The following is a 15,374-nucleotide window of genomic DNA, read 5'->3' as shown; positions in this document are numbered from 1 at the left end:
GGGATTTCATTCAAAATAATCACTTATATACATTTTTATTTGTTCAAGGCTCTTTTTTACAATCTGCCTACACTGACCAGAGATCAGGTGTCAGAACATGCTAGTTCCCATAGCAACCCTTGGTAAAATTGAATAGCATAATATTCCCATCTCTGACCTTCATAGACAAGAGTCTTGTCATCCAACTGTGAGGTTATTCAGTCTTTGTGCCAGATACGTCACAGCCATACTAAAGACTGGCTCAGACAAACAGAATGAAACCAGGTTCCTCATCGAATAATACTTGTTAACTAGAAAATAGTTTGCTATGGCAAATTAACACATTTAATGAAAACAGGCCAGTGATACTTGCACAGATGGGCTCAAAGTTGCCGCAAATAGGCATGAAATGTACCACATGCAGCATGAGTGTTCAACAACAAAAAGTATTGGCCAGAGTGGTGGGGGGTTGGTGATGATGTGTGTCTCTTGATCTCACTCCAGCAATCTACCATGTTACTGGACAGTTGGCCAACACAGTTGAGGGGCAAAAGCACTTACAGTAAAACAAGGATATTCCTGAGACAAGCAGTGATTTAGTATTTCAATTAAAGTTGCAATATTTTCATTGTAACAATTGATCAAATAAAAATGCGTATGTGGAGATTTCAACTTGTAGGTATGAACTCACAGAGAATAATCACTAACTCTGCAATTACCCTCACCTCGACAGAGTGTTTTACCATCTTCCAGTGCATTGTTTAGGTTTTACAGCCTGCAACTTTATTGTCTTGGTTTACTCTTACCACTCACCATCAAGCCCCCCCTCCTAACTGAACAGCACCAAATAACAGACAGACAAAGTTAGCAACTAGGCTGGTGGACATAGTTAGCAGCTAAAAGAAGTTGGTGGAGAGTAAAAACTAAGCTAAAAAAGAGTGAATATTGGATTTGAATTCATTAGGTGGCCAGAATTATGACTCCACATGAATGCTAATGTTGCCTGTATCTGCTAGATGTGTATAGTTTGCGAAAAAGTAAAATGTGATAAATGTTTTGTTTACAGCTTGTTTGTCACTGCGCTACACCGCTAAATGCCACTAAATCAGACACATTGGTCCTTTAATGTTTTAGCAGCTTTAATTCCACCAGAGATGAATTCAAGACTAAAAGGGCTAAAATAACAGTCAAAAACATGTTACGAGAATGACTTGCTGGATGCAAAGTCAACACTAAAACATGTTTACCAGTCAAATCAAAGTTGTGAGAAAGAAGAGGGGCTGGCTCCCTTCTGGAACAACTACATTATCACTTCAGATGAATGGTTCTCAAGAATAACAGCTAAACTGGAACAATAAGCAGCTGAGGGAGGATGATGGTGACGGACTTCTTCCCTGATTAAAACTACCTCTGTAATTACTACACACGATGGGGACAGGGTCTTCTGCTGAGTTGACGAGTGTTTTGTTTCAGAGTTAACATGCTCCAATTCACCTGTCCCCATGAGGCGCAGCATGCACCTCTCTTATGCCTTTGGCCCTCTCAGCTACTGGAGTTGTCTGCTTTGTGTCTAAACTGGAGTGGGAGCCTGTTCCTAATCACAGCAATCACTCATTCGAAAGGACCCCCCCCCCACAAGACACTATTTTTAGCCCACGTGTGTATATACACAATATATGTATATAAACAATGTTTTCAGAATTGTGTGATTATCACTCCTTTTGCTAAAACGACAGTGCTTGAAAGCTCAGTGGGATTCAACAGAGATGCCTTTAATTCCTACCAGGGAGGGAGACAATTATTACTGATTTCATATCAGCCATGTTCTGCTGTCAGTTTGCAGATTCTTATGACTCTGTCACTGTGGAAAAATCTGTGATGCAAAGCTAAATTAGATTTGCTCATGATGTGTTTGACTGGCACCCATTATGTGCAATGGACAAGTGGGAGCTGCATGAATGGGGGTGGGAAACATTGGTTATATCTCAATTCTCCTGCTCTTTCTGAAGCAGGTCCCCATTCATGGGTGATTAACAGGCAGATCAGGGAGGTGGGCAGTGTTTCTTGGATGGCTTTGACTAATCTAACTGCTGCTGCCTCGCTTGGGTAATGGCTACAGGCTGGCTTGGAAAAACCAGACAAGCAATGAAGAGAAACATTCAAACTACTGTATACTGTAGAGCTCCTCTCTCAAAGCCTAAATCCTACATGTGCACTTTTATGCAGCCACGTGAAACACTACAGGATGTGACTGGACTGACTGACAACTCCAGAGATTAAACTGATTATTGGCTGTTGCAGGAGTAAAACCAAAGTCACACACCAATGCCATCACATATCGGCAGTAAAATGTAAGCAACAGCTTAATCCAAATGTGCACCATAGGACATTATCAGTGAGAGATACTGATCATATTTAATATTTAAAAGTTAAAAGTTTTTTAAACAATATTCCACTTCCACTTTTCTTACACATTTCTCTACATATCAGTTTATTTATGATGGGGGTTGACAACTAAAATGTTAAGTTTGGCCGACCAAAAGGGGAAAAAATCAAGTTGAACTAGATTTAAATTCTGTTTTGAACTCAAGAAGTCTGAGGTTTATTTCAGTTTTCTTATTTGAGGCATGAAAATGAAGGTTTTTCCTCTACCATAGTCTGACATGTAGTGAAGTAGGTGACATCTTGACCACTCAATAGAGTTGCATTTCAAACAGCAATAGAAATATTGCTCCACCTAGTGGAAGCAGCCGTTATGGTGTTACAGGGCAACAGCCTGACTTGATTTCACTCTTACAGCAGAATGACTCCTCGCTTAATATTTGCAGAGTTTTTTTTTTTTTTTTAAAGATCCATGTTAACTGTAAACAGAGGCTGGGAAAGGCTCGTTGCTCTATCTACTCCTTATCTAAATTGTCCGTGCGCGTGCGCGTGCGTGAACGCGCACAAGCAAACCTTTAGAGAGGTGGCACTAGAAAAAGATGTTTAAACAAAAAAAAAAAAAATTATAAAGACAGAGGGAAGAAGGGAGATGGGCTGTTCACAGCAACAGAGACACGAACAAACAAACTTGCAGGAACATTGTAGCTAATTAAATAAAATGTGAAAAGAAAAGGCTGCTTCACACTGTTATCCCGAGAGTTCATTTCAAACAACACCGCACCGAGCACGGTGCCCTATTTCCAGGCGACTCTGTCTACCTGCGCTGAGCCCCTCCCCTCTCTCCGCTCTGCCTCCCCTCCTCCTCCTCCTCCCTTCCTCCTCCTCCTCCTCCTCCCCCTCCTCGGAGTTTGTGTTGCACTCGTTGCAGTAGGAGGGTCCATGTGCATAGAATGACGTCGCTCTGACTTCAAGTCCGACCGACTCCTTCGTTTGTTTTTTAATACTCTTTTTATCCGGGGGGGCCCCGCGAATCGGTAATCTGCAAAATTGCGGCCATAATGTGAGATCATCCGCCGCTGTCGTCCGACCCGCCGCTGTCGTTCGTCCTGTCAGGAGCAGCCGTTCGCTGTTGAGGATTATAGTGATAATACGCAGTAGACTTCTCCAGTGTGTCTAGCTGTCAAACTGAAAACTATGTATTGGCAAGAGTAGACAGGACACATTTGTTGATATTTATTGACTTTGCTTTTGCGTGTCTTTTTTTCTCTTTTTTTTTTTGGTCCTCTTGGATTATCGCTGCCCAGCAACACGGCCACCTGACAACTCTGAATGTCGTAATTAAGGTAAGGACGGACAGAGCTCAGTGTTTGACTGTACGTTTTAATTTCGCGCTGGGGGTCTCAGATGATAATGAAAGCAAACTCCTCGCTCTTCAGTCCGGGATGACTGCTTGCATCCCCCGGTTCGTTTGCTGTGGGAGAGAAAATTTAATAACTTTCAACCGGGACCGTTAGCCCTGTGTCTCGGTCCATAATAAAAAAAAAAGTCGCCAAGAAGTTTATGTACTTTGTGTACAAACAAAAATAGCCACAGTCATTTTCAGTAGAATTAATAGAAGCCTCGTTTTTGTACATCTGTACGCACCTGTCAAGAGGGGCTGAGAAATATCTAGTGAAGTAGACATTCTCAATAAAAATGTGAGTTAAATCATTCATATTTTCTTCCTTCTGCACTTAGTCGCTCTTGTCATTCAAAAAGCCGTCAATGAGACGACTTTCACACACCTAAACAGTAACTTCAACAGCAACAGCATCAGCATGGCCAAAAAAAGAAAAAGAAAAAAAAGAATCTTTTAAGTATATATTCTGCGCAAACGCAAAATGGAGAGATATGCAGAGAGTTGCATGCCCCACAGAGGCAGGGCAATCACGGCAGGAGCGAGAAGGAGGAATTAACAAGCTGTCTTCTCTTTATTTGAATCTTTACGCGTAAGGATCTGCACAAAATGTGCATGGGATATTTTGCAGGCAGCCTGAATAACTTTAACGTAGCTACTCCACAGCTGTGAGCCCTTCAAAGAGTGAACCAAAGCATGCAACGTATATATATATTCAGACCTTAAAGCAAACAGTGAAAGCAAGGCGTTCTCATTGCAATCTGATACATGAAGTGTCTTATCATTGCATGTGTTGTTTTTTTTTTGTTGCTTTTGCACATGACGGGGCTGCTCTGGCCGCTGAAGCAACATTTCAAGTTATGTCGCAGCTATGTTGTGACTGCAAGAGCAATAACTATTGAGTGACAGCTTTCGGACCAATCGGTGAATGGCCTCATAAAGCTGGTGGATTTCTGGCTGAGCTGTCCAATAGGAGCGCAGCAGAGGTGGGAATTTAAACCAAAAGCCCAGACGACGTCACGTAGCTACGTTAACCCTTGCGATGCAGTTTTTTTTCCCCAAGTTATCAGACTGTACATCTCCTGTAGTGCAGCCGATAAGGAGCTTTATCTGTGAGAGAGAAGAAATACTGTACAGACTTGCTTTGGAGTTTTTTTTTCTTCCCCGATTTAACATATTGTTAACAAATCGTAATTCATGTTTGAGTCTTGGTATTCTTTAAAAATAAGTTATTATAATATTAAAATAAGTGAAATCTGTTGTGTGTCACATCCTCACTCAGCCCTTTTTTTCCTATTGCCCTACCTTTTATGCCTCATTAGGTTTTTATCCACTGAAGCGGAACTGCTTTGTCATCTATCTAAAACCAGAAAGACTACTATATATTTATACTACATATTTAGGATTCATTAGCATAATTATTAATATATACTTTGGTCGCATATGAGACTTTTAATCTCTGCCTGAAGGTAAATACCATTAATACACCTGCCACTCAACTATGGCAGGTGAATTTGAATTGTGTGACTTGAATTTTTCTCATTATTTTCTTTCTTTTCTTTCCCTCATTTACCAGGTGAATCAATGAGCCAGCAATGGAGACCAAAAGATACCAAAGTTTCTTTGATGGAAGCGATACAGAGAACAGATGGTCGCAGGTCCCGAGCACCATGGAGCATTGCTGCAGTACAGAGGATTCAAGTCTGACCAACAGCGATATCCTGATGGACATAGTCAATGTTAGCTGCCCTGCTGGAAGCCCGGCCACTGACTGCAAAGACAACAATACAAAGAAGCAGGAGCAGCCAATGCTTCGGCTCAGCCAGAACCAGCCATTTGTTCTCCCACACTTCAACAACTCTCTCCATGGTCATAAGCAGGAAATGGACTCCAAGGAGCTTTCCAAGACTGTGGCTGAGTCTATGGGCTTGTATATGAATGCTGCCAGGGAGGCAGACTTTGCCTTTAGCCAGCATGGGGGCAGTACCAGCCCTGGGAAGATGTATCCAGTGTGTGGGCGGTCTGTGGAGGAGACCCAGTGTGGTTCCACAAAGAGCCCCAAGTTAAAGCCATTTGGTTTCCAGCAGCCCAGCACCACTCCCAGAGAATGCACCGCTGGGACCCCAGTTAGCTCAGCTTCAATGCTGGTTTCATCTCTGTCCTGCAGTCCCCAGACCTCCAGCTCCATCTCTAGCCCCGGGGGCAGCAACAATATGGTGTCATCAACCACCAGTCCTCCTACGTGCTTTGGACCAGCGTGCTCCTCCGTCAGTAGTCCTGTCAGCCAGACGTCTTGTGCTGCAACTCTGGCCAACATCAAGCGCAGGAATTCAGCCACATGTAGCCCTATAGAGTCCAGCACAGTGGGCTCACCACCACTCACCAGCCCGCTCAATGTCATGAGGTCCCCCATGTCCAGCCCCCAGAGTATGAGTAGTGTGAGATCGCCTCCGTCCTGCAGCACTACCTGTAATATTAGGTCATCGGTCTCGAGCCCTACAGGTGGTGGCTGCACCAGCACTGCCAACAACTGCAACACAGTAAGGCCCTCTCTCTCCAGTCCGGCCACAGGGGGAACCATGGCAGTCAGCAGCCCACAGAACCCCTCCTCAGGTGGGTTCCCTGTGTCCAGTCCTGCTGGCGGACTGGGTTTGGTGCAGAATGACACCAACAGCCCAGAAGCAGCAGGTCTGACCAGAGACACAGACTTCAAGAACTTTGAATTCCCAAAAGTAGAGATGGTAGACGGGGAGGTGTTCAATGTCGGCTTAGACCAGATGGGCATGGTCAAGTACATTAAGAATGAGCCTGGAACTGACTTCAGGAGCATGTGTTTGGGCAGCTCCAAATGTAATGCGAGTAGCACACCTTTTATCACACAGATTAAGAGTGAGCCAAACAAAAATGAGGGATGTATGAACCCTCAGCCCTACGGTGATCAGTCACCATCTCTTGGTCTCTTTCCTGCATCTGAGACCACCTATTTGTCTCTGAGGAATAATATTGATGAATACAGTCTTTCTGGTATCTTAGGACCCCCTGTCTCCTCTATGAATGGGAACTATGAGTCCGATGTGTTCTCCAACAATGTCCTGTCTAAAGGGGTTAAGCAGGAGACCAATGATGGCAGCTATTACCAAGAGAATAACAGCATGCCCACATCGGCCATTGTTGGAGTTAATTCCGGTGGACATTCATTCCATTACCAGATTGGAGCTCAAGGAACAATGTCTTTCACACGGCATGATGTGAGGGACCAGTCCAACCCTTTGTTGAATCTAATTTCACCCGTAACTGCATTAATGGAGTCCTGGAAATCTCGGCCAGGCATGTCACAGGGGTCACTGTCAGCCAGAGGTGAGGGATACCCGGGTCAGAACTGCATCACGGACAGGTAAGGAGAATGAACATGTCTAGTGCCTTTCAGCGTATCTCCGTCAGTTCTCTGGCTTAGCTAAGTTTTGATAAATATTCCGGTTTAGCTTTACAGAGAGAAGCAGTTTTAATTTTTCCTAAATTATTTTGTCAGTATACCTGTATAATAGCATGCCTATTTAGAGGATCATATATAAGGGCCAGTTTTTTTCAGTCAGACTCATATTGCACAAGGGATTTAGGGCGTTTGCTTTGAATAGTGCAAAAATAATAACAACAGCAGGGCTTGGGAAAGGCAGTGGGATGCTGGCTGGGGAAACAGGATTTGAAGGACGGGGTCCAGGTCATTGTTATAGTAGCATGTGATCACAAAAGCATCTCTGCTAGCACTGCCCTGTGTTCTACTGTAACACAGAGGGAAAGTTTACCTCTTATCAGGGGCTAGTGTGTATGTACAACAACAAAATTTATTGGTCTGTTATCGAGAGGTCCAACTAAGACCTTGTGTAATGCAAATATCTGTTTTTATGGGCCCTAGGCCATTGGCAGCATAATAAATTATGAATGATTGATCACATGCTTTTGCCAAACTGATGAAATAAACAGTGGCTTTTGTGAGGGTGGGGGCTGAAACAAAACAAACAGGCCAAAGGGAAAAAATCTATAATAGCCGCCAATCTGGCAAAGTGCAACTTTGACACAGTTGTTTTGCTTCCAGTGTATTCTGGTGTTCTAGTTACATGTGACGCTGAGGGAAGTAAATTATCATCAACAGGATTAATAACAGTGAATATCAAAGCCATAATCTAGATACCATGAAACACATGGTAACATTGTTAAAAATACAGAAGTATGTATACACGCAACAGAGAGACATGCTGGAGTTTGTTTACAGTAAATCAGAGGAAAGGTTAGTGGCCCTGTATCTGGGAAATACATGAGCATGATATGATTTTTATGTATTTTAATAGCATTTACTGTCCATTGGTGTTTTTGTAAAATACATTGCTATCATCTATTTATCGATGGGATAAATTCAGTTTTTATGAGCTGGTGCAAAGAAGCACAAAATAAAGTCATAAATGACTTCCTGTTTACTTGCACGGCTAGAAAGCCAGACGTTTGATGTAAGAGAAGTACAGTATTTGAGCTTCTGCTGGGTTGTTGGCGTACGCTGATGTCCGCTGCGTTCGACTGTGGCTTTACCATGACAATTCCAGGCTGACTTTGGGCAGTGATGTTACACAGAATCTCAAAATGGAGATTTATTAGATAAAAAGTTTTCCTGATTGAATTTGTACAAACCAACTTTGCAGATCTCACTGATTGCTCTACCATTTTCAGTTGTCTATTTTCATTTTCTATTTTTGTTTAGATTGCAGGGACAAATTTGGAGGAAGGGACTAGGAAAAAGTCGGTTTATCAGTGTTTCTGCCCTCGCTGTATATTCACGAAGGTCCTCAGCTGTCAACAGATTAATTGTAGTTTACAAATGGAATGAAAAACATTTCCGATGATGACAGTTGATGCTTTCCTGTATTTATCATACCTTTATTGTACAACAAGATATTAAAAAAACCTTTTACTGTCACCTTTCACTGTAAGATGTGTGGTGTGATTTCATCACACTGAAATATATTTAATAACAAGCTTCGCTGATAACCACATCAAATCTTAAATAGTTTTTCTAATTCATAGCTTATAAAACACAACATTAGCGTGATTGATCTTTGTGATATTATTTGTATTTCTTATGGCAAACATGTATAGTAAGCACACTGTACATGTGTGTCTGTCTTATCTTATCTCATCATGAGTATTTTTCATGTCTTCTCTGTTTGACGTGTTTATTCAGCTTTATTTGTACAGTACACGATCGTCTAGAGAGTAGATACTCCGTCTCTGTGTGCCATAACAAGGCTTGCAGCTCTGAGGAGACTGATACAGCCCCGTTACCTTGGATGCGACCCATATGGCAGGAGGCAAAGCGATGTTGACGGGATCACTGCCACCTTGGTCCTAATGAGATCCAGCTTAGCCCTAATGTCAGACAGGATGACAGTAAGAGGTGGGCCACATGGCAGCCAGCCAGGCAGGCAGGGACGCAGACAGACACAAACAGACATATACATATATACATACAATTAATGTGTACACACACACACACACACACACACACATACACATGCAAATATATCGTAGTTAAACGCAAGAAACTAACATTTTTCAGAGGGTGCTGCCTACTTTTAGTGTCCTCTTACACCAGTAGTATTGTATTGATTGACAGCTATACTTAGACATAAACATAGGCTTATTGTATCCTGCCTGAAATCTCAAAGTGCACTGCAGGAAGTCTACTGTCGAGCCTTGGACTGACTATATGGCACCCGGGCCCAATATTTCATAGGCAAAAATGTTACGTAACCATTAAAAAGCACAACTAAAACTCTTTGATCCGCTGAAGCCTTGGATGACAGAGTGTAAAATCCCTTGGCTCTTTTTTTTCTCACTTTGGTTTCCTCTGTAAATGGTTTTAATTAAAAATGGCTGCTCATCTGAGCAGTCTGGATTACTTTGTGCAAAAAACATTTTAACTCAGATTCACAAGAGAGGAGGAAGGAAAAAAATGAGTTGCACTAACCAGAATTGTTGTATTCATGTGGTGTTTGATTTAAACTTAATGCTTATGAAAAACTGTGTGGCCAGAATGGTGCATTGTACATGATTTGAGGTTTAAATGCTAACATTTTCTTTCTTAATTTTTTTTAATAACCATTAAGTTAAATTCCTGTATCCATTCTCTTGAAGAATATTTTAAAAGCTGTGCGCTATAGTTTAAAGTCCACTAAGAAAGAAATCTTCTTTATATGAAATATATAAATATTAAAATTATTATAAAATGACCTACATTAGTGTGCTGGATTATGTTTGCTCCCTGCCTAAATCTCCAAATCTCTTTTCACCCTATTTAGGGCATTTTTATGCTGGTTTTTGCAGTAATATTTCACCAAATAGAATTACTCTAAAACTTGTCAGCCCTCTGACCTGATAATTTCATAATCTGACAAATGATGAAGACTCAAAATAGAAGCCAACAATGTTTTTTTTCCATTTAGATAAGCTCTCATTAAGAATTTTTAGCCTTTCCTACAGCCCTTTAGCACCTTACTATAGGCTGACATCTCCCTTGCTTTAAGCTTGTAGCCAGTTGCTGTAGATCAACAGAGTGCCCATCACGAGGAAGCACCAGTTTCAAGCGTGGAGAATGCTTTGCACTGGACTCTGGCCAACTCTCAATGTTCTGCAGAGGGATGAAAAGGCATACTCTTGAGAGCACACTAATAAGGTTTTAATTGTATGTTCCTCCACTAAATTAATGGATGGAAATGATTTGATTAATTCAGACACTGCTGGATACTAATATCCAATTAAATCCCAACACCAGGCATGCACAGGGGCTCCCAGTGCATTATGGGTTCCTGACTATAAAGCGGGCAGCTGCTTGTTTGGGTTGTGAAAAGGATGTTACAGGTGAGGGTGTTGGGGAATGGCTGCCGGTCTCAGCTGTCTACACAGCAGACATACTAATCTGGCAAAGATGTTGTCTTATATTGCATGCAAGTGTATTCATTATGTGCATTCTCGTGTGTCATCTGTAAAACAATCAGTATACAGTAGTAATTAAAGAAAGAAAAGAATACAATCATTTAATTGTGCTAAATTTGATATAAAGCACATATGCCAGCACACTCCAAGTAACAGGTTCATGGTTTTTTATTGGTGTCCTTCTTTTTTTTATTCTGTAACTTAACTGATTCAATAAAATTGAAGGAATGTCAAATAGCTTTAGAAAAACATGAAAACCTACTTTAGCTTACTTTTTTGAGTCTGTACAATCATTATGATATCTCAAGTGCAGACGGAGATCACAGAGTACGAGTCATGTCATGCACTCTAAAGCAAGAGAATGTAATTATTCAAATAAAAAAACATAGTAAATCAATTTCTCTAGTTACTTAATATATGTGACTAGCAGCATGTACATTGATAAAAATAATGCAGTGAAGGGTTGAGTTCAGACCAGTTGAGGGTTAAAGTCATCATGTGCTCTGTGTAGACTATATAGTACATTCTTTCAATTCTTACTGCAGAGCTGTGACTTCATTTCAAAAAGAAAAGATATATTCATTTGTTTTTTTCATTCATCAATATGTGTTTGAAAAAGGCATTTTATGATTAATCCAGACTGTGTGGTGGTTTGAGAGGACATTGGGTGAAAAGGTCATGTTTTTCAGTGTGAGTGAAACCCTGTATGGTAATTGATTGCCCGCTGAAGGATGCTCTGAATAGTTGATCACAGCCATCAGTCATTTACAATAAAATAATATATACAGTGCATCTTAACAATGTAGAAATACCCTGCAGTACAGTTATGTTAGATTAAGAAAATGTAATTGGAATGACTGGTTAAAATCGATGTCAAATATTGTATTAGTTACGGGATTTGGCACCACATATAGTAGAAGTTTGTAAAGGTCATGGAAAGACAGGTAAAGACTTTACTCCTGTACACGCTTGAACAAGGTTAAAATGATCGAGGTGAAACACTTTTCATGTTATATGAATACATGAATGACATGAATAAATCACTGTCCATGTACAGGGCTCTTTGGCAGTTCAAACTCCAGTGAGTGATGAAAATCATCCTGTTCCCCCAAGCAGAAATTAGCCATGTTTTCACATCAAGCTCAAGAACAAAAACAGACTACCCGTAGAATTTCATACTGTGAATCAGGTCACGACGCAAGAAAACTCCTTGACTGATTTGACTACTTGACAAACTTACTGATTGAGCATTGAAAATACATTTTTAGCTTAATAGGATTTGTCATGTCCAAGGACAGCCGTGAAGCACCTAAACCACTCGACTCCCTTAAATTGAGCCTCTTTCTTAAGAAAATACAAATAGTTGAATTGTGAATTGGGATACATATCTATGCGTGGGAAAAAAAACAGATGAACATGTACTGGAAAAATCAAAATGTATAAAACACCTGAATGAAAAAAAATTTTAATACATGAAGCCCACAAGGATCCAGTTCTTTTCTATCTTCTGGGCAGCCAATCAGTCATTAGTGTGGGTGGATTGGAGGCTGTGTAGAGGAGAGTGGTGAGGCAGTATTAGTAGTAATAGTTGGTGAAATTCTGCTGTCTGCTGTTCTTGAATAAGAATGTATCCTTAAAAATGAATGCCTAAAGATAAAAGCTCCTTGTGTAGCATTTTAGACCTTGCGAGATGAAAACCTATTACTGTTAAAGAGAATGAATTAAATGGTGCTTAGGACTTTTTTTATGTAAAGGGTTAAATGGCTGCATGAAGTAGGGAGTTAGTAAACCACTTTAGATTGTTAAGACTGTGCAGAGATGATATTTGTGGTTGAATTTCCATATTAGAAATATCTTCACACTGCTCCTGCAGAGACATAGCTTAATGCTATCATAACATTAACGCTGTTTCATAGCCTCATACTGGGATGCAGTTTACTTAATTTTTGCTGGGCTTTGTTGCCCAATTCGAAATTAATTGATATTGTGGACTTTCTGTTTGGTCAGAATCATTGATGGGACTCATATCTCAGTGACTGGATTATGATGTATGAAGGGCAGCCAATTTTGGCAGGAAATCATGCAAATTAGTCAAGAAACACTTACAACTCAAGGTGAAATTGAAGAAGTCTTAGAGAAGTCATTATCAATTATCAAAGGTAATTCAACCTGGACTACACAGATATTAAAAACTTGGGCAGTCATTTAAAACATTGTTTTGTGAAACATTTTCAATATTTGTAAACCACACTTTTATAAAAACTACATTGTGTGATTGTGGAACGCGGTTGTGTGTATGCACTGTGAAGGATTAAAAGGCTTGGTGGAAATTTCTTTATCAACCAAAGAATATGATAATACACATATAAATTCTCTTACATTTACCAAGGACATATACAGAAGCTCTGAGCATATCAAGCTCACCAACTTGTGTTTTTATTTCAGCCTTCTAGTGCCACCAAAGACCACTAAGACCGTGTTGTACTGCACTTCTCCAGTATTTTATTGTCAATGTGCATGTTTTGGTTTTTTGATCCACAAACTCTTCTCATCCTAATATCCAACATAGCAGGCAGCTGTTCCAGCAACAAAGCTCTGATAAAACAACAGCACAATACCTGGTAACCACCAAAGTTAGCGATTAGATGGTGAACATAGTGAAGCATTTAGCAACTAAAGAGCCATTTCCCTCAGGAGTTGGTGGAGCCCAAAACGGAGCTAAAAAAAAGGTGTAACTAGGCAATTTATGCTAACAAGCTAACCACAACAATTTTATAAGGTGATAATATGTCAATGTTGTGTTTACAGCTTGTTCCACTCACCCAAAAAAATCTATACTATTTTAAAGGGGGAAGTAAATGCTTTTTAAAGTTCTTACCACTGTCACCAGTTTGGCTTTTAGAGCTGATTTTGTTTTGCTGGCAGCTGTTAAATACCACGATAGTCTTGCTTTCTTCGTTAAATGCTCATCAAATACAGTCATATTAAATTCATGTTTTTACTCATGCTGGAACTATAGGAGCTAAGACTTTTGGCAGATTTTTCTTACCTTTCACCAAAAAGAGGAAAAAAAAACCCCACTTAAATGCAAAACAAGAAGCTACGCATCTGATCTAAATATCCAACATTGTTATCTTAACGGGTATAGCCATGATGGCATAATGAAAGCAGGCTTTGTTTTCCAGCTTTATGAATGGATGTTTCTTACCTTGTGCTACTAACGTGTAGGAGTTAATGCCAACAGTGGTTGTAATCTTTTTAAAAGAACCAAGATGATATTGTGTGGCACAATGATCGGATGCTTTTTTTGCACAGTAAAGAAACCATGTTAAAAGTCTCCGCTCTCCCTCTCCCACGCAGAGCCATGCACACACACACACACACACACACACAAGCACAGAAACACGGCCGCCAACAACAACAACAACAGCACACATTCGAGGCCGGACTTGACACCCCAATAAAAGTGTGGTTACTGCTGGCCAGGGCTCCTGGGATTTGAATGCTTGTCTTGTCCTCATTTGAACTTCTTCCTGAAACAAAGTCTGGTGACAGAGGGCCAGATTTCCGCTAGGCCAGTCCTGTAGTTGGAGATCTACTCTCTATTACCTACCGCTGACATTCCCTTCTGTTGTTGAGGTCATTAACAAACTGCATAAAGGAGGCTGAAACTAAATACCAGAGCTGCAACAAAGCATAGTGCATGCTTCTGTTTGGTGATGAATGCCCTGATTTTTATAGTGTGCTGCTGTGTGAAATACTGTAGCTGAATGGCAGTACTTTGTTTACCTAGCACGCAAGTAGTCTTGAAGATCTCCCACAAGTAGTCTTAAAGATCACCTGAGTCATGAGCTCTGTAGGTAGGCTTTGTGTGGAGTAGAAGCTGAATGAAATGCTGAGATCAAATAGAAACATGCTGGTATCAGTAATATAGAGTGACTACAAGGAAATACGTACATATTAAATCACAAATTACAAAGATTAACTGTTCATAAGAGCCTATCACTATTGTCATAAATAAAAAAGAATTGTTTGTTGAGCTAAATGCAGGCAGATGTCTAATTCATTGGTTGGACATTATTCATTTAGAGCTATAAAAAGCAATGAGATCTATATTTCATTTTTGGTGGAGAGGATGCAGAGAGAACCCGTTTCGACTCTCTCAGCGTATTATTGTCTTCCTCTTGTATGCTGATACACTTGACTGAGCAAACAAGGCATGCCTTTATCATTCATGTTTAATTAGAGTTTGCCTAAGTATTCATGCCAAAGTGCTTACATTTAAACACAGTGTTTGTGTTGTCAGTTCCTCCATGGAAAGTATGCCATAAAGGAAGAAGCTACAAAAAATGTTAATTGTTCAGCTTGAAAGGTTCCCAAAGTAGGTCATGCATAGTTGGCTCAAATAAAGTGAAGGGTGTGTGTTTGTGTGTGTGTATGTGTGTGTTGGTAGGGGAGCGGGGTTATTCCAGGCCCTTTTACATAACACTTTCATTCTCTTGCAAACACACAAACATGGATACACACACACACACACAAACAACACGCATCTACAAACACTTTTACGTCAGCAGAACCCATGATTCAGAAAAGTGCCGCCGCCGACTCTGACTTAAAACATTAATAACTTTGTTGA

General features: G+C 40.5%; 1 protein-coding gene across 1 annotated transcript in view; it reads left to right on the top strand.

Annotated features, from left to right (window-relative positions):
• Window positions 1-3,279: 3,279 nt before the first annotated feature.
• The window catches only part of nr3c2 (nuclear receptor subfamily 3, group C, member 2), a 70,610-nt gene continuing 58,515 nt past the window's right edge, over window positions 3,280-15,374 (top strand). Inside the window, exons 1-2 of the mRNA XM_035660367.1 lie at window positions 3,280-3,704; window positions 5,334-7,151. Of these exons, the coding sequence (XP_035516260.1) occupies window positions 5,353-7,151 (1,799 nt within the window). The 5' untranslated portion in view covers window positions 3,280-3,704; window positions 5,334-5,352. The remainder of the gene's footprint in view (window positions 3,705-5,333; window positions 7,152-15,374) is intronic.

This window comes from Morone saxatilis, unplaced genomic scaffold (assembly GCF_004916995.1).
Source record: "Morone saxatilis isolate NCDOM2014 unplaced genomic scaffold, NCSU_SB_2.0 Contig17, whole genome shotgun sequence".
Classification (NCBI taxonomy): domain Eukaryota; kingdom Metazoa; phylum Chordata; class Actinopteri; family Moronidae; genus Morone; species Morone saxatilis.
Note: the sequence above shows the minus strand (reverse complement) of the source record. Positions and strands in the feature narration are given on the sequence as shown.